We start from the raw sequence: 26063 nt of genomic DNA, 5'->3' as shown, positions 1-26063 counted from the left end.
CATCTCTGCTGCTGTATTTCCCATCCACGTCCTTCTGAGCCAATGTTCTGTCCCTTTTCCTATTTATCTGCCCATATAAAGCAGAAAGTTTGGAAGCCATCACAAGAAAGCACTTGTGCTCCTAGTGCAAGACAGAGATAAGGTCTCAAATGTAACTCCTAAAACACTGAGATTTCTACGTTATATTTTAAATGTATAATACTTCCTTCCACATGTCTCTGGAGGCCTGTAAATACACCTATATACAAATGTGTCTCTTCTCAGAAATATACAAAGCTCAATATTCTGCCCTAAAGGTCAAACAAAACCCAGGTTCTGTTGGATCAGGGGAAGGAGCTAATCCTAGAGTCAATAATACTACAATGGAAGTATCCCAGATTAAGCTAGGTGTTTGGTTGAATGCTAAACTGACTTCAAATGCTGTGGCAAACCACAGGGATAGGCAGTAACCCAGATATCAAGTACCCAAAGGTAATACCTTGAATTGCACCTAAAGCAAACAGGGAACAAGTGAACTGTTGAACTGGTAGAGTGTTCCTTTTGCCTACTACTATCAAAGCAGGCAGGAAAACATGTTTTGTGCCTGCTGTAATCTTCAAGTGGGTCTTGTGGGGTCCCAAACAGGCCACAGTGTGGTAGTCTAGTCCATAAATCGAAGAGGCATTAGATTAGTGAAATAAGGACTGGCTTTGAAAAAGGAGAACAAAAATGATTAGCCAGATGCTGAGGAAAAAGGTGCTCTTGACCACCAAATCCATTCAAGATTCTAGAAGTAGTTGCTGACCCAGCAACGTTCCTAGCTCAGGAAATACAGGTTTTGTGCAACTTGAAACTGGAATTCCACTGTCTGATTATGGATTCTTTCAGTTTGTGTGTCTTTTTGGGTGAGCAATTTGCAATAATTCAGGCTGTCACAGCTACAAAGACAAAATGCCCTAAATTATTTCCAGCTCTGCATATAGACACACTCTTGATTTTTCATTGATTGTTGATTGATAATCTTGCCAAAGGCAATTTCCTCTTATTGTTTGCAGTCAGGACTCTTGTGTGCTCTCACTAGGGCAGTTAATCTGTTTTATACTCCCCTCTAAAAAGTCTGATGGACCCAAGTGAACTCTTGAAGTGTAAAAATACTATGCAGATAATGGCCTATTCTTGCCGAATATTGATCATCTTTTGTCCTCAACTACCTACACAGCAGTAAGAACAAGTGACACTTCCCTATACTACCATCATCACAGGTCACCTCTTCCACAACTGTGTACTGAGACACTGAAACACATGCACGATTATGTGGCATTGGCCTTCAGTAAAATAAAATACTGCAGTACCAACAAAATTATTTTGAAAGCGTACTGGCAAGAGTAACAAGTCATACACTTTAAGCCCTGGATATCATTTGCTCTGTTATGCCAAACATTGAGAGTTTGGTTTCTGGTAGTTTAAATTTCATCAATAGCTTAGCAGAAATTAGTGTCACATGGTCTTTCACCCTCTCCTCACAAAGAAACAGATCTCAAGTCTAGGGTTTTTTCAATTGCGTGTGGTAAACCTTTTTCCACAAGGGGATTGCAAGCCTTAATTTGATCCAAAATACAAGTAGGGGAAAGACTAATTGTTCCAACACAAAATTCTATTGTAGTTTATTTCTAACATTTTGGGGAAGAATAACTTAGAAGTTTCAATGCCTTTAAATTTTACAAACCAGCTGCACTTTTTGAAGGTGAAAGATTAACCATGATTTGATATGCCAATAACTAGCTCTATTAACCCTAAACTTTAACACAGGAGAGCCAAAGACATTAAAAAAAAAAAAAAAGGAACATAATACCTTCAACGTCTACATAAATGGTTCGTGAAACATTATGTTGTATTCCCATATAAGTATATGTTGTCTTGCACGTGTAGTTTCCTTTGTCATGCATAGTTACATTATTAATCATAAGATAGATATCACCCAGTGAAGAAAGAAATCTGTTGTCCTGCAGTAATCCAGGCTTACATTCCTAAATAAAGCAAAAATAGCTGTTATTTGGGAGTACTAATAAAATATTGATTATTAAACCATTTGCCCAAAAAAAAAGTTATTTCAACCATGTAAAATACAGCTTCCTGCCCAAGGTGTAGATACACCTCTACCTCGATATAACGCTGTCCTCAGGAGCCAAAAAAATCTTATCGCGTTATATCGAACTTGCTTTGATCCACCGGAGTGTGCAGCCTCCCCTCTCCCCCCTCCAGAGCACTGCTTTACCGTGTTATATCGTGGTAGAGGTGTACTGCCAAATATTCTCTGAATATGGCAAGGTAGTTGTCAAGTTTAATATGAATGTACAGAGCTTTGGTACTGAAACACTGACAATACATCATTCTATTTTAAGAGACACTATCAAGACCAAAAGTGAAATGTTTTGTTATAGGATTTGTTGGTTTTTTTTAAATAAAATGGGAGTCATATTCAAAAAGTCATCTTGAATTGAAAAGTCAAAACATTTCATTCTGAAAAAGTCAAAAGGCAGCTTTTTTTTCCAGCTGACACAATTCAGTGAATTCAACACAAATTTGTGAAATGTTTCAGTTGACCCATGCATTTTTCAAAAAAATGTTAGTCCAAAAATGTTTAGCCAGCTCTAGTTAGGACATCTATCCAGATATTTAACCTTTACAGCATATATTGGTGCTGTTTCTTAGCTGACTGGCATTGGCATTTAACTATCCTGCAGGAGCTAAGTGCTTTCTTCCTACACTAAGAGATCACAAGTAGAACTAATTTCTTCTTCATGGCAGTGAATAACGAGGCCCTTGAATTAATGGATTTTATTTTTTGTTTTTATTTTGGAAGCGATTATGTTTTCAAGCATCTAAACAGATTTTTCATTATGTTCTCTTCCAATTAAAATACTGTTTTAGAAGTTTTCCAATGAAACTTCCAAGAACAGTTTCCCATGATACTCTAGGGAAATAGGTAAGAGGGAGAATTAGTCAAGGGGCACATTGCATGGCTGAACCATCATTTTGGTCTTGATATTAAAACATACTGTGTATTCTTTAAGTGATGGATTACTTTAATTTCCCACAGAATGCAGCAAGAAGGCGTTTCTACAAGTATTAATTTAAACCCCAATTTTTAAAGCAGAGTAGGTATCCCCCCCGACCTAATCACAGTGCATGCAGAAAGATGCAATTTCTCCATTAACTAGACCCCCCAAAACCACTTACAACTTTGAAGATCAACAATTTGAATTGTATCTAAAAGCGAATAGAAAGTCAGTGCAGTGTATGAAGCCCCAATATAACATGCTCCTTAACGCCAACCCCAGCAAATAAGTGGACTACCGCATTGTGACAGCTGTATCTTTTAGTTGATTTTCAAGAGTAAATCTCTTGTACAGTGTGTTATTGGTGACAAATGCATAGATCACTGGTGACTTATATCGGAGTTGTATGTCACCGCAATCATTGTGCTAATATGCATATGAAAAAAAGTTTGGCCACTAATGTCTAAAACGACAAAAGCACTCCTAAAACTGTATGCCCACCTATCATCAATGAGGCTGAATCCCTACTCCCCCTCCCTCCAACATTTATACAGGAAGATGCCACTTCTCTAGATGCTTTCCCCAGGAAATCATCATCACCTCCATCTTTCCTAGATTGAGTGTCAGCCAGTTTGCGCTCATCCTAGGCCCTAGGCTCCATCACACTCACAAGCATTCGTTCCACCTCTAACAGGGCTTCTGGGTTTTGACCTTTACACAGAAGGCCAGCTGTTCCCCTAGATAATTTAGCTTGCTTTGGACCAGAATCTACACCCTTTCAGGTCCGTGTGGCCTAAAATGTCAGATACTTTCCTGTTACTGGAGCAGAAGATTTAACAGCTTTGATGAGCTTTATTTTCTTTGAAGCTGAAGCTGCACTAGCAATGTAAAAGTGCCAGATTATTTATTTAATCTTTAGTAGACAAAGCATGTCCAACAGGTTTTTAAGAATTGTAAGCTACAAGAGAAAAGTGATCCAATTGAATGATTAAAAGTGTAATGTGTTCATCTACTTAATATTTTTAACCAATTACACATCAAAGTAACATAGCAAAATCACACTCACATTTTTTATGCCGAAATATTATGGACCATCTTACAATTTAAGTATAGATTTAAGTATAGATCAGAATCTTTTAGAATATGCTTTGGAAAAATAGAGGGGTTGTTTTATTTAAAATGTAAATGTAAATGTAAGCACATTCTTATTATGTTTCCTATAATATTCCAATAGATTTGGAAAGCTAGGTAGCTATTCACATTACACAGAAAAAAAAATCTTGTCTTTTTTTCTCTCTCATTACCATGCACAGTTAGCTTACTAGAAGCATTAAATTATATGATAGGGAATGTTACAGTAAAAATACATATACACAGTACCTTATACCACTGTATTTCAGGTGCAGTATTATTTTCATCATAAAAATATTCCAGATCAGGACATGTAATCTTTCCACCAATTGACATAAACACTTTTTGTTTATACATAGTTTCTCCATTAAAACATAAACCATCATTGTTCTTGAAAACATTTAGCTGTAGATATTCTTTGTCAGAGCTGTTAGAATTCCTGTAATGAGAACACAACAAATCGGACCATTACTAGTACTTCCCATGTCCACAATAATGCAAATCAGGCTCTGGATCCCTGACTGGTACAGAATGAATTTTAGGCTTTATTTCCGATATATAAAATCCTAATGTAGGCAGAGCCCTACGAACAAAACTGAGCTTCTGTCACCCTATGAAGTAAGGAGAAGTGGGATTTTTAAATCCCAAAGGAAGCTGAGAAGAATTGCTTTACTTTCTTCTTTGCTTCTACAGTCCTAGCTCTCTCATTTAGGATGAAAGATATTCCAATCATCATCATCATCATCTATCTGGCCTCTTAAAAAATCTGAAAATACCCTAAAGTATTTGGCAAAGCAGTCTGCATAACATGGTGCCTTGATTTTCAGTAAGTTGTATTTCTTTTACTCTTAAACCCATACTTTAAAATAGTGTTTAGCGAGACATGTAAAGCGACCATAGATAAGTATTATTTTTAAAACGGGACTGTGACTGGGCTAAATTCACCTCACCCCCACATTTCTCAGTCTCCAGATTAACTGAATCAAACCAAGAAAGTAAAACTGTTTTACTGTCTGTCAGAAACAGGACTATAAAATTAAATATGAAGTGACTCATTAACTCCAACAGAGTTAAAAAGCATACTTACAAATTTACACTTCCAAAAAAATTCAATTAGTTAATAGTTCTAAAGCACTTCGATGAAAAACCATTATACAAGCATAAAGTATAATTTTAAGCCAAGTTCTACTAGCATGGAAGAAACTCAGATATATTAGTATAGTATCAAAAACAGAGCTGAAAAGCTGTCTAGCTGTTTCCATACAAATATGTAAAAGAAAAGTCTTTACACACTAGATTAACACCAAAAATCCATTTTTGTACTTCATGTGTCATCATTTTTCCCTTTTGTAGAACAATTTTGCATGTAAAAACATTTCTAAAAATACAGGCCCTTACCTTATGTTACATTCATAAAGTCCTGAATCTTCTAAAGTTGCAGGAATAAACCAAAGCAAGTCATCTTGCTGATGGATTCTGGAATGTGTCTCTGTAGTTATTGGTGTATCACTACCATTTCTATACCAAGTCAGATTGTAGTCAGAGTGAAGTGGTTGAATTTTAGCTATTTGACAACTGATAGCAATAGGCTCTCCTACAAGTACGTAGTGACTAGACAGCTTGCTTTGTTCTGAAAAAAAAATCATAATAATTAGAAATTATCAAAATTGTTTGCTTTTTTTGTTAATTTTTCCTTAATTTTACTGGCAGAGGTAACTTAAATTATTCAGTTACAAAGATACAAGACTGATGAGTTATTGTTCAATAACAATTTATATTATAGTTTGCATTTGTTTAGCATCTTCCATTTGAGGACTTCAAAACTTTCATAAGCTTTAAGTCACACAATACCCTTTAAAATAGGTGGTCATACAAGAGCTATATTTAACTCCAGGAGCCTCAATATAAAGAGCAGTATATATATAAATTAATTAATTAATTAATTAATGGAGATATCCTATCTCCTAGAACTGGAAGGGACCTTGAAAGGTCATCGAGTCCAGCCCCCTGCCTTCACTAGCAGGACCAAGTACTGATTTTGCCCCAGATCCCCAAGTGGCCCCCTCAAGGATTGAACTCACAACCCTGGGTTTAGCAGGCCAATGCTCAAACCACTGAGCTATCCCTCCCCCCATTGAACTTCATGATCTTCAGGATGTAATTTTCCTGTTCTTTCTATTTAAAGACAAGCAGTGAATTTTAGTACTCATACAAGATACTAGATTGGCAATGTAAAAATTGTCACAATAAGTGCAGTACAGGCTAGGAGCAGTGCAAGTTTCCCCCACAGTGCTCTGAACAATGTGACTCAATTCTGACCTGGTGGACCAAATCCAGGCTGGAGAGGGCATTTCAGAGGTGGTTTCTGGCACTGGAGAACATGATAGGCAAGAAACTTGATAAAGATCTGAATCTGCAGCATGTAACATGACCAGATGAGGTCAGTAGCAAGTCAACAGTTCAGACCAAGTAGTCTTCGGTTTTAGCATATATCCCGTGACCAATCCTGCAAGTTGCCATGTCTCCCCCATACTTCCAGATTTTCATTTAATATGGCAGACGTTTGAGCATTACACTATATGACATGCTAAGCATAAGCAGGACTTCACGAATTATGACTGTGTAACAAGTTAAGGCAAGGCATGTACACTTGCAAGAAGTCCATAAACAAAAAGATAGGGACTGCAAGCATTCAGACCTCAACGGAAGATAGAACAACACAGATCTGCATACCTAATGACAGAGATCTGCATACCTAACGTTTTTAAGAGGTCAGTTTAACCACAGCCATATAAACAGAGCAGGTCAGTTGGCCACAGAACCGATTTCACAATTTGTCTTACTTTTGTAACACTGAGTGTCCAAAATACTTGATAAAAATGGAGCCTTACTGAAAAGCTTCTAAATCCATGATATACTGAATCCTATACAAATCCAGAGTTGAATTTTTAAAGAGGAAACCCACATCCATATTTTACTGCACAGAACCTTAAAATTAAAAATTTTCCACTTACCAGTTTAGTCCTCCTTTCTCTCCCACCCCCACCCCGTCTATGCCATTTGCCAAATAATTTAAAATATAATTGCTAGTTTTCAATGGAGTACAAATCAATTTGGATCTGTTCAAGACTGCTCTTGATAAGAGGGGAGAGGAATGTCATTGCTCTTTGCAATCCTAATTTCTATTAAGGGACTTAAATCTAAAGAATTTTAAGTCAGTACACAAGTAAACTGGGAGTTACATACACAATTTCAGGACCAGACTAACATTATGCCCTCTAAGGCTTCCAGTTGCTTAGCTCTGAAGGCAGCGCCGCCACCAGCAGCAGCACAGATGTAAGGGTAGCAGTACTGCAACTCCCTCTACAATAACCTTGCAACCCTCACCCCCACACACAACTCCTTTTGGGGGTCAGGACCCTACAATTACAACACTGTGAAATTTCAGATTTAAATAGCTGAAATCATGAAATTTATTATTTTTAAAATCCTATGACTGTGAAATTGACCAAAATGGACCGTGAATTTGGTAGGGCCCTACCAACAGGGAAATGCACTTGAACCTTAAATACGTTACAGTTTACTTAGGATTGAAAAGATCTTTTGTAAGTTATTTATCTATAGCTTTCCTGAAATACCTAGAGAAGGGGTGGTCAAACTGTGGCTCACAAGCCATATGCGGCTACCCGTTAAAGTGTAGCTCACAGAGCGCCCCGCCCCACCATGCACCCCTGACTCCATTCTCCACCTACCAGACAGGGGATGGGGACCTTGTGACCTCTGCCTTACAGCAGAGTGGTGAGGCAGGGACTTCTACCCAGCGGGGAGGGGGAGTCTCGGGGTTTCTGCCCCTTGAGGCATGCCTGCCAAGGCTTGGGGCTTCAGCAGGAGTGGGGCTGAAGCCCCGAGCCCCAGCAGGTGCGCCCCGGCTCTCGAACGCGGCTAGGAGGGTCAGTAAGTTTGGCCGCTTCTGGCCTAGAACCAGAACACTCGTCATTAGGGCACCTTGTACAACATGTAACCACCTTAGCAATAAAGACACAAAAAGTAAGATCTTGTCACTGCCTTATACTATCATGAATTTAGAATGTCATAGACAGAAGAAATAGTTAGTAAAGCCACTGACTTATATCCTCACTGCCAATTCTGAATTTCAGTTAATTGTTTGCAAAAACAGTTTGTTTTTCAGTAATAAAAGTATACTTTTTTTCCCCCACTTATTTTACTGAGATACTGTGCGTACTTGACTTCGCATATTATCGCCTTCTGGAATTTTTGAGTGTTTTGGATAAATACATTTGAATTCATAAGCACGAGAATGTTATTGGCGGAGACTATGAACAAAGTCATATAATCTCTCAGAAAGATAGATGAGCCTTGCTATTCACTAAGCATAACAGTTCTACTCACTGGGATATTATAGATGCTATAAACAGACAAAGAAAACTCTCTTCAGTAACACAGTTCATGCTCCACTCTGTTACAGAGAGATGCTAAACAGAATTTCTATCCTATAGAGTCCTTACAACTCCATGGCAAATGAAAGACATTCTTCACTGTGACAGAAGTTAAGGAGAGTTGTGACTTCCAAGTGAATATGGGGATAAGATTAGAAATTCAGGCTTCAACCCTGCAATCCTAAACCCAAAAAGCAAGATTCTACCTATGACTGGAGCCAGAAATTGCCCGCTAATAGGTGCGCAGCTATCACTGTCCAGGACATTCTGAGTAAGCTCAAAAGCACTATCACAGGGGTTCTCAAACTGGGGGTCGGTACCCCTCAGGGGGTGGTGAGGTTATTACATGGGGGGGTCGCAAGGTTATTACATAGGGGGTCATGAGCTGTCAGCCCCCACCCTAGACCCCGCTTTGCATCCAGCATTTATAATGGTGTTAAATATATTAAAAAGTGTTTTTAATTTATAAGGCGCGTCACACTCAGAGGCTTGCTATGTGAAAGGGATCACCAGTACAAAAGTTTGAGAATCACTGCACTATCACCTATATGGATGATATTTACCACTGGTGTGCTGAGATATTACACACCTCAGGTATGCAGACGCTAGATCGTAAACAATGCTGTTATAAAAAGGCCATTTTAATTCTAGAACTAAGTACTTTTAAGAAAGATTAAGATACCTATTTTTAAAGTTTCCCTCTATATTTGTACAGTTTACATTTTGATACATTTACAAGTCTGTCAGGCCACACATCATGCAGTCATCATCATCTCTGGTACAATGACACCCTAGAAAGGGCAACCAATCAATACACCCACACCTCTGGCATGGCAGAGTGCAAGACAGCCTTCTCTGTTGTGCTATTACTTAACTCATGTATATACTGAAAATAACTCATTTTAGAAATAATTCAATTATTAATAAACAAGTTTGACTTACCAGCATTGAATGAAGAAACAAAAGGAATTATACAGCAAATGAACCACAATGAAGATATCATGTTTTGCTGCAGAGAAAACAAGATATTTCATTAACATGCTAAAAGTGTTCAAAGTGCACCGTAAATTTTATTCTGTACTATACCCACTGTACTCACTGATCCTAGAATAAATGCAAAGGCACTAAGAGTATTCATCCCTTTGGGGAGGAGAAGTGAGTGTGCTGACCTAGCATCTTCCTCTGAAAGCTTTAAATCATAGCATTAACTGGTCCACACACAGGGGTGGTTTACATGTTTTACCCACGTACCTCTATCACTAAGGGGTGCGATTTATCTGACCGTTATACTAGTGAAAGCCCAAGTGTAGACACAGTTATACTGGTATAAAGCGGTCTTATACCAGGATACCTTATTTCAGTTCCTTTTTATAAGAGTATAACTGCTTCTACCGTAGGGCTTTTTTGGTCTTTTAACTATGCCAGTGTAGTTCAAGTGGCAGAACTGTTAAGTGTGGACAAGTCTATAATTTTCTGTTGGAGGATAACTCCAGTGCAAATCTGAGATGAAGGAGCTGGTTGCTACGTTTGCACCTCATTAAGTACTCAGGACTATCTAGTCAGGAAGTGGCAGACAAGTTATTTTAAGGACTAATCTTGTCTGGGTTCTGGTTGTGTAACTTTGCATGTCTGGATTTCCAAAGGAAAGATAGGTAGACGTTCACTGTTCAGTGTTGCAGGTTTCTATTAGCAACGCCTTTTTTGCATGTCCAGTCTCATCGGCAATCTTCAAAGCTTTCTGGTTATTGCCAGTCTTGTAATTAGTTATGCAATCCTTATATGGAAGCTGATTTTAAAATTATGTAATTTTGCTATACAGCGTATGGGGGTATTTTACAGGGTAGTTAAAAGAAATAAACAAGTAGCAAAGGATGCATATATGAAAAAGCAGAGCTCCTGACATACTTAGAATATATTAAACACGTTGTCAATTAAAACTTCAAACAGCTCATATATAAAGTTCTACAGAGCATTGGGAAGAATTAGCTACTCTTAACATGCATTGTCCAGTTAAATGCTGGAGAAGATGAATACCCCAGTTTGCGCATGCATTAGTGTGTATAACCAAGCTCAGCGAATAGAAGGAGCTTCCTCTATAAGTTTCTCTGACAAAAAACAATGCTGACCAGCAGATCCCACAGCTCCGAAGGCCTGAATCTTCCTCTCTAAAACTTCCTATTTTTCCCCCAACTCATAGGCCTGCTTTCTCTAGAATTAGTCTTCACCTCAAAGCACATCAAGCCCCCTCCCAATGCATCTGCTGTTAACCAGCTTCCAAGTGCCTTGCGCCTTCCCATTATGACAACCTCCTCCGTTCCAAGTAATAAGGAAATATTGCATCATTTTAGCTAAATTAATCACACATTTATTTTAATGTAATTGCCTCCCTAACCATTCTGTTTTTGTCAGAGGGAAACACACAACAGCACTATGTGATCTGCCAGTTTTCCACTGATCACAGTTTGGGAGTCTCTGATCTAGACTACTGCAGATGGTTTGCCTAGGTCACTGTAGAAGAAGAAGCAGAATTCACCCACCCCCAAGTTCACTCTCTGTTCAGCTAGGGAAGTTTCATGTTTATTTTTGGACTCCACAGTATTTTTTTTTAAAGAAATGTTTTGTGAAATCTTAATATGTAATCAAAACCAAACAGCCAACTGCTGGATCTGAGCTTTTCTAGTGACAGTCACACAAATAAGTTTTGGGAGGAAAATAAAAATTTCTGAGCAATGGGAGATAATGAATAGATTCTGAAGGTAGAACAAGAAGAAATTGGTTTAATCTGCAGCAAGGGAGATTGAGGTTAGATATGATGAAAAACTTTCTAACTAGAAGGACAGTTAACCACTGGAATAGGCTTAGACCCTAACCCTAACCCTAACCTGGCTGGAATCCTCCCATCATTGGAGGTTTTTAAGAACAGGTTAAACACTTGTCAGGGATAGTCTACCTGACCCTGCCTCAGTGCAGAGTGCTGGACTTGATGACCTCTCGAGATTTCTTCCAGCCCTGCATTTCTATGATTCTAGGCATGGCCGGCTCCAGACACCAGCCTTCCAAGCAGGTGCTTGGGGCGGTAATCTGCAAGGGGCGGCAGTCCATGTGTTTTTGCCCCCAAGCAGTGCGCCGAATTGCCACCGCGGACGGCGGGGGCAGTCCATGCACCATTAAGGTGGCGCACGGACTGCCCCCGCCATGCGCCATTAAGGTGGCGCACGGACTGCTCCCGCCATCCGCGGCGGCAATTCGGCGCACTGCTTGGGGCGGCAAAAACAGTAGAGCCAGCCCTGATTCTAAGATTAATTCAAGAGAACTTGAGGGCTCTATTACAGAATTTAACAACTTCCAAATGCATCCTCCTTTTGGATTTGTTGCTTGAGAAAATATTCATACCTTAGTCTTTATTTAGCTGTCTTCTATGTATTTTTCCTGACATATGCCAAGGGGGTGGTCACCATCCTTGAAATTTAGGTTTACCTGAAAAGAGAAACATAAATCTTACAAAAGTGTCAAATGGATTATGCAAACAAGAGCATAACAAATTTCCAAAGGCAAGGAAATATCTTCAGTACTATAGAGCAAGATACTCGGGGGGAGGGGGGGAGGGAAATCTGAAAATCAGTGGATCCATAAACCTGTGGGTAAAACTGGATCAGGTGTTCATGTATAGACCTCGAAGAACGCCATCTCTACCACCACATTCTTCATTTTTAAATATGACTACTGAGAAACAATTTAGCAAAAAGTGGCATTATACAAGTGTCAGAGTTAATGCCAACCAAAAGCAGGAAGGGGAGGGGAAAAAACAGAAAGAATCTGACTGTGAAAGCATACTGTCTGAGAAAGCCACCCCTCCCCCCCCCCCAGATGATGATGAACTAGACAATCCAGTGGGATCTATATACAAAAATTGCACCGGGTTAACTTGACATATTTAAATCAAGACAGGATGTCTTCCTGAAAGACATGCTATAGCTCAAGCAGAAATTAGGGGCGTGATGTAGAAGTTATTGGGCAAGATTCTTTGTCTTATGTTTTGCAGGAGGTCAAATGAGATGATAGTTGTTCCTTATGGTCTTAATCTATGAAAATAATTTAGCTCAATTACCAAATTAAGCTAGATCAATATAAACCAGGAGCAAACTGATTTAAGTTTGTTCACATAGGGGTTTGCACAAGCTTAACAAAAATCAGTTTTAAAGTGATTTTATTTATACTCGTGCAGTTTTTGTGTTTAGACAAGCCCTTAGCACTTTAAGCTTTCACACCTAGATACACCTCTACCCCAATATAACGCGACCCGATATAACACGAATTCGGATATAACGCGGTAAAGCATTGCTTGCAATCAGCCAGCAATGTTACTACTAAGGAAGTATCAGTTTCCTCCATTCACTTCAACAAGTTGTTAATTTAAATGCCAGACTTGCTGAAATATGATGGCTAGATCCAGTCACAGTAGGATAAGCTGCATTTCTGATACAGTGAACAATGAAACACTGCAGAAATGTATTTTTACAATGAAAACAGCTAATTCTGTTTGTGACTATAACAGATAGAGGGAAAATAACTTTCTTGAAGTTCAAAGTGCTGCAGATGCTGCTGGGATCAGGAAGAGAAGCTTAGAAGGTTTAGAAGATCCAGGAAGGAGGAAAGAAATCCCTAGTTCCTGCAGCTCCCACACTCCTGCAACAGCTCACAGTGCTTAGAGATCTTAAATTCAATTAAATGACCCAATGTATATGACTAAACAAGATTATATTCTGCTGTAATTATAAGAGCACAACACAAAAAGTACTAGAAATAGCATTCCACAAAAACAGCAAGATCTAGATATGCCAATAACTCAATGTTTCTTCAGATACCTAATCTGATTGCACTAAAGATCTTCCGTCTAAACCTTGTTCTATTACAGGGCTCGGCAACCTTTGGCACGTGGCTCGCCAGGGTAAGCACCCTGGCGGACCAGGCTGTTTACCTGCCGTGTCCGCAGGTTCAGCCAATTGCAGCTCCCACTGGCTGCGGTTCGCCATCCCAGGCCAATGGGGGCTGCAGGAAGCGGCACGGGCCAAGGGATGTGCTGGCGCCGCTTCCCACCGCCCCCATTGGCCTGGAGCAGCAACCGCGGCCAGTGGGAGCCGCGATCGGCTGAACCTGTGGACGCAGCAGGTAAACAAACTGGCCTGGCCCACCAGGGTGCTTACCCTGGCGAGCCGCGTGCCAAAGGTTGCCAATCCTTGTTCTATTAGGTGGCTCAATAGCAATAATAACTTTATTAATATTTGAGTTTATCACAGGAGCATATTGTGGTGTAAACATTGGCCTCAGGCTTCAGCCCAAGTCTGAACGTCTACACTGCAATTAAATAGCTCCTTAGCCCGAGTCAGCTGGCACGGGCCAGCCAGCGGGGTTTTAATTGCAGTGTAGACATACCCTTAGTAGTTGAGCAAGGGCCCCCACTCTCAGGGTTCCAGCTCCCTAACTGTTGCCTTTATTGGGTGGAGACCTGCATCTCTCCTCTTCCCGACCACAGATTTCCAGGCTGAAGAAGAGTTCCCTAGCTTCACTGAGTTATTTCCAACAAAAGATAGTATGCCTAAACAGGTGTGCTTGCTTTCTCTTTAGAAACTGTTAATAGTGCGATGCCACAGTTACAAGTTACCACACAGCACTTTCTAAGCAGGCATATTTATTCTTAGGGCATAAGCACTACAGAGAAAACGTGTTAAAAACAATAAAAGAATCTGCACATATGCTAATAAGCTTACCAGAAATCACCCCAACTGTCTTCAATATGAGCTCTGGCACACACACCCCCACAGAGGAGTCTCTCTTGTGGTCACAAGTTCAAAACAGCCTTAGCTGAGAACTAGCACCTGCATGAAAAGTTCAGTCCCTCCTTTCTATAGTTTGGAGGTCTTTGAACTGGAGTTTTCAGGAGCAGATAATCTGTAGACAATCGGTTTCTCTTCCACGTAGCCAATAGAGATGATGCTTGTTTATGTTTATATAGAAATGTAAGTAGGCCCAAAAATCTATTTCTTAAAAGTAGCCTTGACAATAGTCAAGCAAGGCCTGGGAAAATAAGGAGTAAAGTGAAGTGAGACAATTTGGAGGCAAGCTGAAGATAAGTTAGGACATAGCCAAACATGTAAACAAGTTTTAGTCCTAGCTGGTTTTTACAAGTGTTTTAAATAAAATGTTAATATTTTGGAAAATGCTATCTATATTGATAGTTATTTCTATGGCATTTGTGAGATGTTAATTAGGATGACATTTAGTGTTGAAAAGCCAGTGAGAAAGTAGAAAATATGTAATTATGGTAGCGGAAATACAGATATGGTAAAAGGTGGATTTAATGCTAATTAATTAAGGGGGGGTATATTTTATTATAAAAAGAGAAAAATACGCTGATTCCAGATTAGGTGCACCCATCCACCATCAAGTTACCATTAGAGAAAAGATTACACCTGTTCTCATTTAGGAAGCGATTACCCCTAAATGCATCAGTTCATCTTAAAATGGGAGTATCAATGCAACGTATGGTTATATTGCAATGCTTTTTTATTTTATATACAAGTCGGTTAAGCAAAGTTTTTAATTTGATCACTCATGGCATCATTCACATTCCTCCAGTAAAATTACATTAAATTATCTCTAATCATCCTGGAGGCTCAAACCTTAAAAAATTCAGTTTGGTTTTATTCCTTATTTTTAAAATATTAATTGGGAACATATAAATCTAAGATTACAATTAGTGCCAAAACCTAGGACTGTGAAGTTTATGACTGAGTGATTTGGGGGTTCATTGGGAAGTGGGAAAGTCAGGAAGACTTTAAAGAGCAGTTCTTGCTTCTCACTTCACTTAGAATCCTTAAGTTTTGTAACACAGTTGCAAGATTGTTTTGAAATAGACTGTGGAATTGTTTTCGTCTCTTGTGAGCAACTGCAGTTAAAATATTTTTAGTGTTATACAAAAGAACTGATTTTGAAATATATGATTTGATTTTTGGTGGTATTAAAAGTTATAGAAACCCCGTACTGGCTCAAGGACATAGATCCGAGACCACCCAAGAACAGCCAGATACCGACAAGCAGTTAAACTTGGGTCTTGCATCCCCCACAAATTTAAATAGGCTGTAGGGACTGGCCAGAGAGATGGAAGTCTCAGAGAAAATCTAAGGCTGGTGACAGCACACTAGCCTTTGATTCTGGTGCCAAACAGGGGGACAGGGTTGACCGCGTTTCCTACCCCCTTCTTAATTCTGGCTCACAGAGAAGCCAAAGACCCCATATAAGGTAATTTATCACTTATTTAAAAATCCAACCCACAAACAGGCCAAAGACCTCCACAAGGGCATCTTATTCGGCTGCCAAAGAGGTGTTTAGAAAGTTGACCATGTTTCTTCCTTCCGCTTACATTTCCCAGAACTGAAGGGGTGTGTAGGAAGTGATCGTGCCTCTCTACCCCCACCTGTATTGATTCCAGTCTAGAAAAAAAGACTGAAGACTCTAAGAGGGGTATTTGAAAGATGATAGGTTACCATCATTAAGGCGCACAAACGGATGCTTAGGAAGTCGAAGCACTTTTTCTCTTCATCGGAAAAAAAATTTGATTCCAGTCCAGGGTCACTGAAGACCCTAAATAGGATACTGGGTGGGGATTGATCACCTACCCTTTGATTCTTAAAATAATCTAAAGGACCACTGGGAAACATCCAGTGATTATGCACCTTCCCTCTACCTGCATTGATTCCAGGCCAAAGAGAATCCAAAGATTCAAATAAGGATATTGGGGAAACTGAGTCAGGTTGCTGACATATGAACTTTAATGTTCCAAGAGTACATAACATTAAAGAAACCAGTTTTTACTCTAGTAAAATGCACTGAATGGGGAATGCCTCTTCAGGATCTAGTGGTACAAGAAACTCTAAAGGAAGAGTAAACAAATAATTTAAATGACTTTTTTAAGTCTTCTATTGCTGGTCATGGGGGAGGTATGGACACCATGGTAAACTTAGCAGACTGGCAAGATCCCTTTGGGTTTGTGTGTACTTTGTTTAAATAAAGGCTAATAATAGCAGAAAGTTAATAGCAAAGATTTAAAGAAAGCAGCAATGACTGTTTGTTGTTACTGTGGACTTCTTTAGAGATACAGTTTAGGCAAAAAGTAGAGCAACACAAGTTAGTTATAAGGGAGATTAAAAATATTACAAACCAGGCAGAGGACCTCAATGTTGGAGCATCTAATGAATTTGAATAGGATCGTGCCCAAGAGTTAGAGATTCCTAACACAGCCACACAGAGGGAGTTGGCTGAGCTTCGTGCTGTTTTACAGGAAGGGAGACAGATTTTTAGTATAGGCACTCCGGTTTTAGAAGATGATTGGATAGTTTTGGAAATGAAGGAAGATACTCAGTTTTTAGGGAAGATTTGTCAGAGATTAAACCTGACACTCTGATTTCCCAGGGAGATAAGCCAGAGGAGGAACTGGGACAAAAGTAAAGTAGAGTGTTGACCAAGCCCACAACTCAAAGACTGAGAAATCAAATAGATTCTGACGCAGAGAGCAGCTCAAGTGAAGACAGTTTGGATTGTGATAAAACCTGTGATTTTGTTGCTGGAGCAACGAGGGTTTCTGTTCCAGATTTTAGAGCAGATTACCTTGTCCTTGATCCTGTGGGCTAAGTGTTAGCAACACCAAATGCTCCTTCCCTTCAAATTATGAGATTTTTTTTAATACTGCTGAACAAAACAACCTGCAATCTACTACTGTTTGTGAAACAGCAAGAGCACTACTAGATAGTTGGAATGGGAGTGGATTTTGTAACCCTTTGTATGCAGAATATGGTATAGCGCAAGTGTCTCATTTTCAAACCCCCAGCCTATCTTCCCCAGATAGGGTATTAAACAGTAATACCTCAAAAGCAGAAAGGGAAGATCCAGAGGGATCAAATGATGGACATTGTCCTGTGGCAGTAGTGGAAGTTAAAACATTGGCTTTGGTAGCTAAAAATGTTGATCTGTTTTAAAAGGGTGATCTAATTGCCCTGCACACTAGGAGAACTGTGAGTAATAGTCAAATGTTTCAATCGGATAATAGGTATTGATGTAAGGTTTTACAAATGACGGGGAGCCTTCTTTATGGTATGCTCTCCCACCACATTTTCAGTCAGGAGCTAAGGATTTTGCTGAAATGCTGGATAAATTGGAAGAGATTTTATATCCAGTACAGGCTGTGATTGCACAGTTCGCAAATATTAAAAGAAAGAGGCTTCCTCATGCCTATCATGAAAAGATAGCTGTAGCCTGGGATAGCACTAACATGCAAGGGGATGTTAGTTGTCCTGAATAAGTGGATTTGTTAATTAATAATGTTTTGCCTATTAAAAAGAAAGAAGGTTTCCATATGAACAAGGAATCAACACTGACCCAAATGTGTGAGCTGATGGCCAAAGCTGCTGAGATAGTCATTGAAGAGACTGTGCAGCCAACGAGGGGTAAAAACAGAAAGCTTCCTGTAGCTGCAGCAGGAGGTGAATGGGTTGAAGCACCCAGCCATGCTCCAGCAACCAAGTCTTGACCAATGGAGTGGAGGTTTGAGACTTCTCAGTCTCAGACAACAACAAAAAGCTGCCAGTCAGCTCCAACATAGGCTCCTGCCAAGGTTTAAAAACCAGAAGCTTAGAGCACAGAAACTCTCTTATGAACAGGAGTACTTGTGGCACCTTAGAGACTAACAAATTTATTAGAGCATAAGCTTTCGTGGACTACAGCCCACTTCTTCGGATGCATCCGAAGAAGTGGGCTGTAGTCCACGAAAGCTTATGCTCTAATAAATTTGTTAGTCTCTACGGTGCCACAAGTACTCCTGTTCTTCTTTTTGCGGATACAGACTAACACGGCTGCTACTCTGAAACATCTCTTATGAACCTAATCAGTCCTATGGCCTGTTAAAACCCTAATCCTTCACTAAATCAAGATTCAAAAACTCCTAAGTCATTTTGGGGGGAAGATCAATGGAGCCTGTGGGCCCCTGCCCAATCTGATCCCTGAATCAATGAGATGAAACAATAGCAGACATTCGCCATATGAATGTGGCCTTTGTAGCTCAAGTGAAGGAATTGAAGTGGTTACACAAGCAACTGGATCCTAATGAGGAAGAGTAATCAGAAACCCAGTAGCTTCCTCCTCTCTAATGGAATGGGATACCTGGTTTTCTGGACCAGTTAACCAGGCCGGTGACTCCAGAAACTAAGTAAGGTGAGGGGGAGAGTATTCACACATTCACAACCACACCACCAGATTCCATCATGTCATATAATATCCTCCTTATATACAGACAGAGCAGGGAGACTAACTGTATCAGCTCTCATAAGAGGTCACAAGGTAATGTTCATTGTTGATATAGATGCAAATATATCTGTATTATATGACCCTCACCCAGTCATGTCACCGTTGGCAGGAAGAGGAGTCATATTTCTTGAAACCTTTATGAAAGAGCCTATCACACCCACTGATAGCCCGCATAGGAGTTTTATGCAGGACTCATGTGTTTACTCTGGCAAAATTACCAAAACCACAAAGCCTGTTGGGAGCAGATTTTCTGATGAAGCAAAGGTTAATTTTAGATTTGACTAACAAGTTGATTTGTCAAACAGTGGTAAAGGATTTGGGGAAAGAACCCTTTGTGATTCCAGAATTACATGAGCCATGTCCCAAAGAGAGATGCATAGCTGGAAGATTATGCAGTTATACTGTATTCAGACACTGTTTGGGTGTACAACTCCTTAACAGACTTTTTACCCTTTTGGCTTAGAAGTGGTTTTACCTCTACTGATGGCTCCATGATAAAATACCCTATTTTAGTATCTAATATGGTTGAGTTAGCCTTTTGTTTACAAAAGCCCCTTTTGATTAAAAAGGCTAAGGCTCACAGTAAAACTGATCCATGTGCCATCCAAAAACAGAAACCAGACTGGCTGGCTAAGTAAGGAGCAGCAGGAAAAGATCTGTCAGTGTGTAATCAATTATAGTAAAAGACATCCTTAATCAAGCACCTGTGGCCTCCTAAAAGGAAAGGGTTCAGGATGTTATTCCAAATCTAAGAGAATTCAAGAAATTCTCTTAAATTTGAATAACATCCTGAACCTTGACATGGCTGGATCAGGTTTTCAGTCAGACTATTTAATAAATGTCTGGGTTAATGACTCAAGGAGTTGTAGGTGCAGGCTGGATTGGGAATAATGCTCTGCCTGAGAATTCACCTTACAAATCCTTTGAAGGAAATTTTGAAATAATTGATGGGATTGGAATGTACACCAAAGATGTGGCCAGTGCCTACAGCTCTAAGAAGAGAGCTCATCCGTTTGGTTCAGGATTCCCCCATGGGAGGACATCAGGGAACTGAAAAGACCCTCCAACAGTTGTCCACTCTAGGATGGTGGCTCACTATGAGGGAAGATATTCATGAATATTGACAGTCTTGTCTTGTTTGTGCTCAAGATAATCCCACACCAGGAAAAAGAAATACTCTTTCAAGGTCACAAAGGCATGAGGTCCTTGATATACCTTACCAAACAAGGTTATAGGATCCCTGCCAATTACTCAGAAGGGGGAAAAAATTGTTTGTGATTGATTCCTTTTTAAAATTATTGGAAGCTTTCCCCAGGTAAACCAATACAGCACTAGTCTCGGCAAAAGTTCTGGTACTACAGGTGAAGCTTCCATGGTGATAAATCAGGCCTCGCAGCACGATGGAGAGATACCCATTCCTGCTGATACAGTCTTTCTATACTGCAACTGGGAGGTGTGATTGCAGCATGTGTAAACATACCTGAACTAACTTTGATCTAGCTAGGTCTAAAGTGGCTCAAACTTTATGATGTTCCCAGGTTATGCTGCCACGGCTTCACTACTATTGTTATTTGAGCCACTTTTGACCTAGCTAGATCAGGGGTTCTCAAACTGGGGGTCGGGACCCCTCAGGGGGTCATGAGGTTATTACATGGGGGGTTCGCAAGCTGTCAGCCTCCACCCCAAACCCCACTTTGCCTCCAGCATTTATAATGGTGTTAAATATATAAACAAGTGGTTTTAATTTATAAGGGGGGGGTCACACTCAGAGGCTTGCTATGTGAAAGAGGTCACCAGTACAAAAGTTGCAGAACCGCTGAGCTACAGCAAAGCTAGCTTAGGTATGTCTACACATCCTGCAATCACACCTACCAATTGCAATGCAGACATATCCAAAGATTTTGGCGTGATATGGTTGGCGTAGAATAGGAATGTGTGTCCCATCAATAGCCACAGTTGGGAACCCCATCTATGCAAAGCCATCAATAACCTCCTGTGCATTGCCAAACTTTAAGCCATGCAGTACCTCATTTTGGCATCAAGTGGGCAGAACTTGGGAGAGTATCCCTAACCTATTAAACTACTTGTATTCTTCTCAAGGAACAGCCATTACAAATAATTTACCCCAAAAATTATACAGCAGAGCAGTATTTCCCACTTACCAATATCTCTTAAGAAAAAACATTTAGATAAAGATACATTTTAAAATATCCATAGGTCTGAATTAAAGATTAAATTAACTTTATTTTCTGTGGTAAATGGTGGTTTTATCATGCTGGCCACTTGAGATTTGGAGAGTCCTGTTAACTTCCCTGCTTTTAAATGTTTTGATTTTGCAATTGATATGAGAGGTACGCACATCATCACTCACCAGTCTTAACTTGCTTTAGAAACACTCTCTTCTGAGACTAATATAGAAATGGGGGGGGGGGGGGCGAAGAGACTCAGATTTTTGCTAAAGTCCCTGAGGAAATCCTACACATTTGGGATAGATTCCCATAGATGGCCATGGCTGGAAATGACACTAATTTTATGGGCTCAGTCTGGCTTCTAGACAATATCTCATCACCACAAACCATTTTTAAAACAAATGATAATGCTGCCCAAGAGAGACCCAAGACTGGAATAACAGAGTTGCTTGTCAAATTTGATGTGCACTGGCAGATCTGCATATGGAAACCTGACAATCTCTTACCCCACCAATACCTCACTCTAAACAATACTTGATACTGGAGATTGACAAAATCCACTTGCTAGTGGCTAGTGTGATGCTGTCTCTAGTGAGTGTAAGGGCCTATGCTATACTTTTCTGGAAAATTGCAGTATTCGTTTAAAATACTGAATTTTTAGCTCTTATGGTTAAAAATAATCTTACAAATGTAAGCCAATACATTGTTGTCTCCTGAGTTTGCACGGACTATGCTCAGTGCTTTGCCAAGCAGAAGTGGAAAATTAACACAACTGATAGATTTCATTGCCAGTATTCAGTCTGATTGTTAAAAGTCATTTCAGTTTCACACTGCTGACTTTTCTGGGACAACTATGAGTAGAGGCAGAGTCAAAGTCAAACTGGAGTTACTCACTTTTTTTGGGGTGGTTGTCTCTTGTAGCAGGAACTCCCTTGCTTCCACCTCTCCTTGCATCAGTCATTATATAGTCAACTTCAAAGTGACAGCATAAATTATGTATACGTCAGTTAGAATGACTTCTTTTTTCAAATAAGTATCATTCCAATATATCTTGTTACAGATTCAGCATTCTGGACTTATTTGCATACACTGGACAACATAGCAAAGAAAGTAGTAAAGTATTAAGGACAACTTCAGATCCTGGATCACTGTCAGTTAATCAAAATTAAGTCTCCTTATTAGTCATTTCAAATATATGATTTCTAGTGATTTTTAGGGGATTTCAAAGGTTAATTCCAAAATTTGTGCCATTTCCTCTGACAAATACTTCCAAACGTTACATGGAAAGAGTGCAGTACTGCTACAATTTTACTTTCTAAACATGATTTCCTACCTGTGTTTGAGCACAGTCATATATTATTTGTAAGTAGACAATGCAAACCTAAAATAAAAATCACTGACTAGCAAGGAATCTAATGCTTTATAATCAGTAAAACCAAAAAATAATAAACAAAGACACCCTAGTCATGCAAACATACAAATCAAATCCAAAACAAATAATAAATTCAACTAAAATACAACCAAATTTAACCCAGACACTTGAAATGGATCAAAATTTTTGACTGAATAGTTTATTCACTGAAAAATATAGTTTCAGGTCACCAAAGCTAGTTGCAAATTTGAAAAAAACTGGGTGAGCTAGATTCACAGAAAGAGTGAGGATGTCTCTGTTGCCCAAGGTTAGGGCACTCACTTAAGAGGGGGAAGACCCCAGCTCCAGTCTCTGCTCCTTAGCAGGAATTCATGTCTGGGTTTCTCACATCCCAGGTGAGTTCCTTAACAACTAGGCTATTAGTACAAAGGAAGACCTGACATCACCAGTTTTATTAATCTAACCCTTCATTTCCTTTGCTTTTATTTTAAAAAGCCAAAGGTTAAAAATGCCCCCAAAACAAAATAAAATATTCCATTTAACATTCCATTCCTTTTTCAATTCACAAAAAAATGCGAATTGGTTTTAGTCAAGCAGAATTTCTGGGTTTTTTTGGAACTGTCTGTAAACCAAAAAAATCAGTTTTTCCCACAGCTGTACTAGACACTGAGTTTCCAGACTCAAAACCTAGTATTCTACTGTTTACAAGAGCAAGCACTGTATCCAAATTTGTGGCTCCAGACAAGAAATGTGGCAGTTCCTATTAACAATTGAGACATACTACACTGAAGTCAGTGCAGAAACAGAGCTGCTCTCTGTAAATCAAAGTAGCAATTCACAAGGTGACAAAATACACAACTTTGAAAACTTGACAGTGTTAGTATCTGTTTGCACATATCCATTATTTCCCTAAACATCTTTTTACATGATATTCTTTACCATTAGAGACATCCAGTTTGATTGATAAGTAGCATTTGGGGACAACAGTAAGAAATTGGTCTAGAAACTAACATCAAATACTGAAATATGAAAACGAAAAAGCCTGGTTTCAGAAAGAAGCTAAATTTCAACTGATTTAATGGCATCTATTCTAAAATAAAACAGTCACAGAGACACTAAATCCTGACACCCCTCCTCCATATTGCCTTGTACTGATGAGAAGTTAAAAAAAGTTCAAGAAATGGCATCGATTTTTGTGAAATTATTTATAAGGGCCAGTCCCTAATCAAACCAGTTAATGCATTCTTCTGTTGGTGATGCACCCTATCCTACATAATTTCACTTGCCACCAATTTGACAGGCAAGGTGATGTAAGCATGCAGTAAATTAATTAACCCCTGCACACAAGGATAAGCAGATAGATACACAGCTCCTGGGTGTGAAGCTCCAGGGTAACAACCCACAGAGCTGTAGCTTATGGCAGTGGTTTTCAACCTGTGGTCCAAGGACCCCTGAGAGTCTGCAGACTATGTCTATGATTTCCAAATGGGTCCGTACCGCTACCTGAAATTTTTTAGGGCTCTGCAAATGAAAAAAGGAAGAAATCCACTGGCTTCCAGGGGTGCTGGAACAATTTGTATAGTGGGGGTGCTGAGAGCCATTGAGCCAAACCTGTAAACCCACCCTATCTATATACGATGGGAACCACTTCAAGCCAGGGGGTGCAGGCCACCCCTAGTGCCAGCATCAATACTAACTTCTGGCATCCAGAGGCGTTTCTCAGCCAGCCTGCTTTCAGCTAGATCACAACAGTTCCCGCAGAGGAGAGGCTCTGCTGCAGATGTTGCAAGGTCTCAGGGCAGCCCCCCTGCCCGCGCTCCACAACTGCTCTAAGGGCTCCCGCTGCTTCCCGGGAGCCCAGGCACCTGGGGCTTCTCTTGGGGGGCTGGGGAAGGAGGGAGTTCAAGGGAGAGGAGCGGCGGGGCAGAGGTAGGGAGCAAGGCTGGGGACAGCCCGGCTCTGGCTCACCCGCGGCTCGGCAGAGACGCCTCCTCCCCAAACCCCGGGCGGGCCCCCCGGCGCTGCGAGCTCCCAGCCCCGCCACCCCCTTACCTCCACCAGCTCCGTCCGGGCCCCGCCGGCAGTACCAGCCGGCTCGCTGCAGCCCCGGACACTCCGCCCCCACTGAGCAAGGAGCCCGGCCCCGCCCCAGCGAGCGTCCCTCCGCACCAGGCGGCCCCCCCGGCCTGCGCTCTAGGTCCTCAGCCCGGCCGCGGCGGCGGCCCCGCCACCGCCCGGCAGCCGTGCACGGAGCACCCCAGAGTGGGGGCATCGCTGCGTGGAGGGCCCAGCCCGTCCCTGGCCCTGCGCCCCGCACTCAGGTACCTCACTCCAGTCCAGGCTGAGGGCGCTGAATTGTTCCCAGCCCTTCACTAGGCGGAGCTGAGGTTAAGTGCAGCTCCAGCGGGCAGGGAAAAGCAGGAGCTCCACAGCCCAGAGGCTAGAAGGGGGGGGGGGGAGGGAGAGGAGGATCTGCTTCGTGCCCTTGGCTGCTGCGTCTGTTTCCCCTCCTTCCTTTCCTCCCCAAACTGCTTCTCCCGCACCCCACAGGCTGTCCCCTTGCATCCAATGCAGCCCAGTCCCATCCCCTGTAATGCTACACTTCCTTACAGTGCTTTATAAGTGGAAGGCAGAGCATCTGCTCCCCTTATGAGGTTATATTAGTAAAAACATGACTAGGCTTGGCACGATTTGATTTGTATCCGATAAATGTCAGTTTCACTTAGGGTAACCAGATGTCCCGATTTTATAGGGACAGTCCCGATTTTTGGGTCTTTTTCTTATATAGGATCCTATTACCCCCCACCCCGTCCCAATTTTTCACATTTGCTGTCTGGTCACTCTAGTTTCACTGAATGCAGTGGAGGTGTAGCCCTGTTGAGCCCAGGATATTAGAGAGACAAGGTGAGTGAGGCAAGATCTATTGGACCAATTTTCCACTGTACACACACAAACTGATAAAAATATTTCTGTATCCAACCTGACAGATGGCAAAGAAAGAAAAATGCTTCTTGAGTAATTATCAGTTTGATTTAACGATATTTAGCATTGGTCTACTTTTAAAATTTAGGTCAACCTGGGTACATCGCTTCAGGGGATGAGTGTGAAAAATTCACAGAAAAAAAAAAAGAGTTCTTGTGTCCTCCGAGCTACTGCAGTTTCTCCTCCCTTGGTGTTCACACCTCAACTGCTAGCAGAGCACCTCACCCTCCCTGATTGAACTAACCTCGTTATTTCCAATACGGATTTATACCTGCCTCTGGAAATTTCCATTACTTGCATCTTAAGAAGTGAGGTTCTTACCCATGAAAGCTTATGCTCCCAATACTTCTGTTAGGCTTAAAGGTGCCACAGGACCCTCTGTTGCTTTTTACAGATTCAGACTAACACGGCTACCCCTCTGATACTTGAAGCCTAAATATGACACACAGTGGGGAATGCTTATTAAACAGACTTTACTAAAAGTGCTCAGCTTACTTCAAAGACCCAAAAAAAACCCTGTGTAGAACTAGATACTTAC

The 26063-nt window shown here is 40.6% G+C and overlaps 1 protein-coding gene across 32 annotated transcripts in view; it reads right to left on the bottom strand.

Annotated features, from left to right (window-relative positions):
* Positions 1-26063, bottom strand: part of IL1R1 (interleukin 1 receptor type 1) — a 77928-nt gene that overhangs the window by 25956 nt on the left and 25909 nt on the right. For 10 of the 32 annotated variants that reach the window (XM_065580911.1, XM_065580913.1, XM_065580912.1 and 7 more), the window contains exons 3-8: positions 22066-22260; positions 12020-12103; positions 9569-9635; positions 5568-5799; positions 4419-4608; positions 1832-2006 (exon numbers count right to left, since the gene is read on the bottom strand). In XM_065580911.1, coding sequence (XP_065436983.1) covers positions 1832-2006; positions 4419-4608; positions 5568-5799; positions 9569-9629 — 658 coding nt within the window. In that variant the 5' untranslated portion in view covers positions 9630-9635; positions 12020-12103; positions 22066-22260. Of the gene's footprint in view, positions 1-1831; positions 2007-4418; positions 4609-5567; positions 5800-9568; positions 9636-12019; positions 12104-22065; positions 22261-24240; positions 24805-24868; positions 25085-26063 lie in introns of those variants that run through there. The other 22 variants (XM_065580915.1, XM_065580917.1, XM_024108791.3 and 19 more) reach the window with 15 other exon arrangements.

The sequence above is a fragment of the Chrysemys picta genome, chromosome 1 (assembly GCF_011386835.1).
Source record: "Chrysemys picta bellii isolate R12L10 chromosome 1, ASM1138683v2, whole genome shotgun sequence".
NCBI lineage: Eukaryota > Metazoa > Chordata > Testudines > Emydidae > Chrysemys > Chrysemys picta.
The sequence above is the reverse complement of the archived record's forward strand: the minus strand, read 5'-3'. Positions and strand labels throughout refer to the sequence as shown.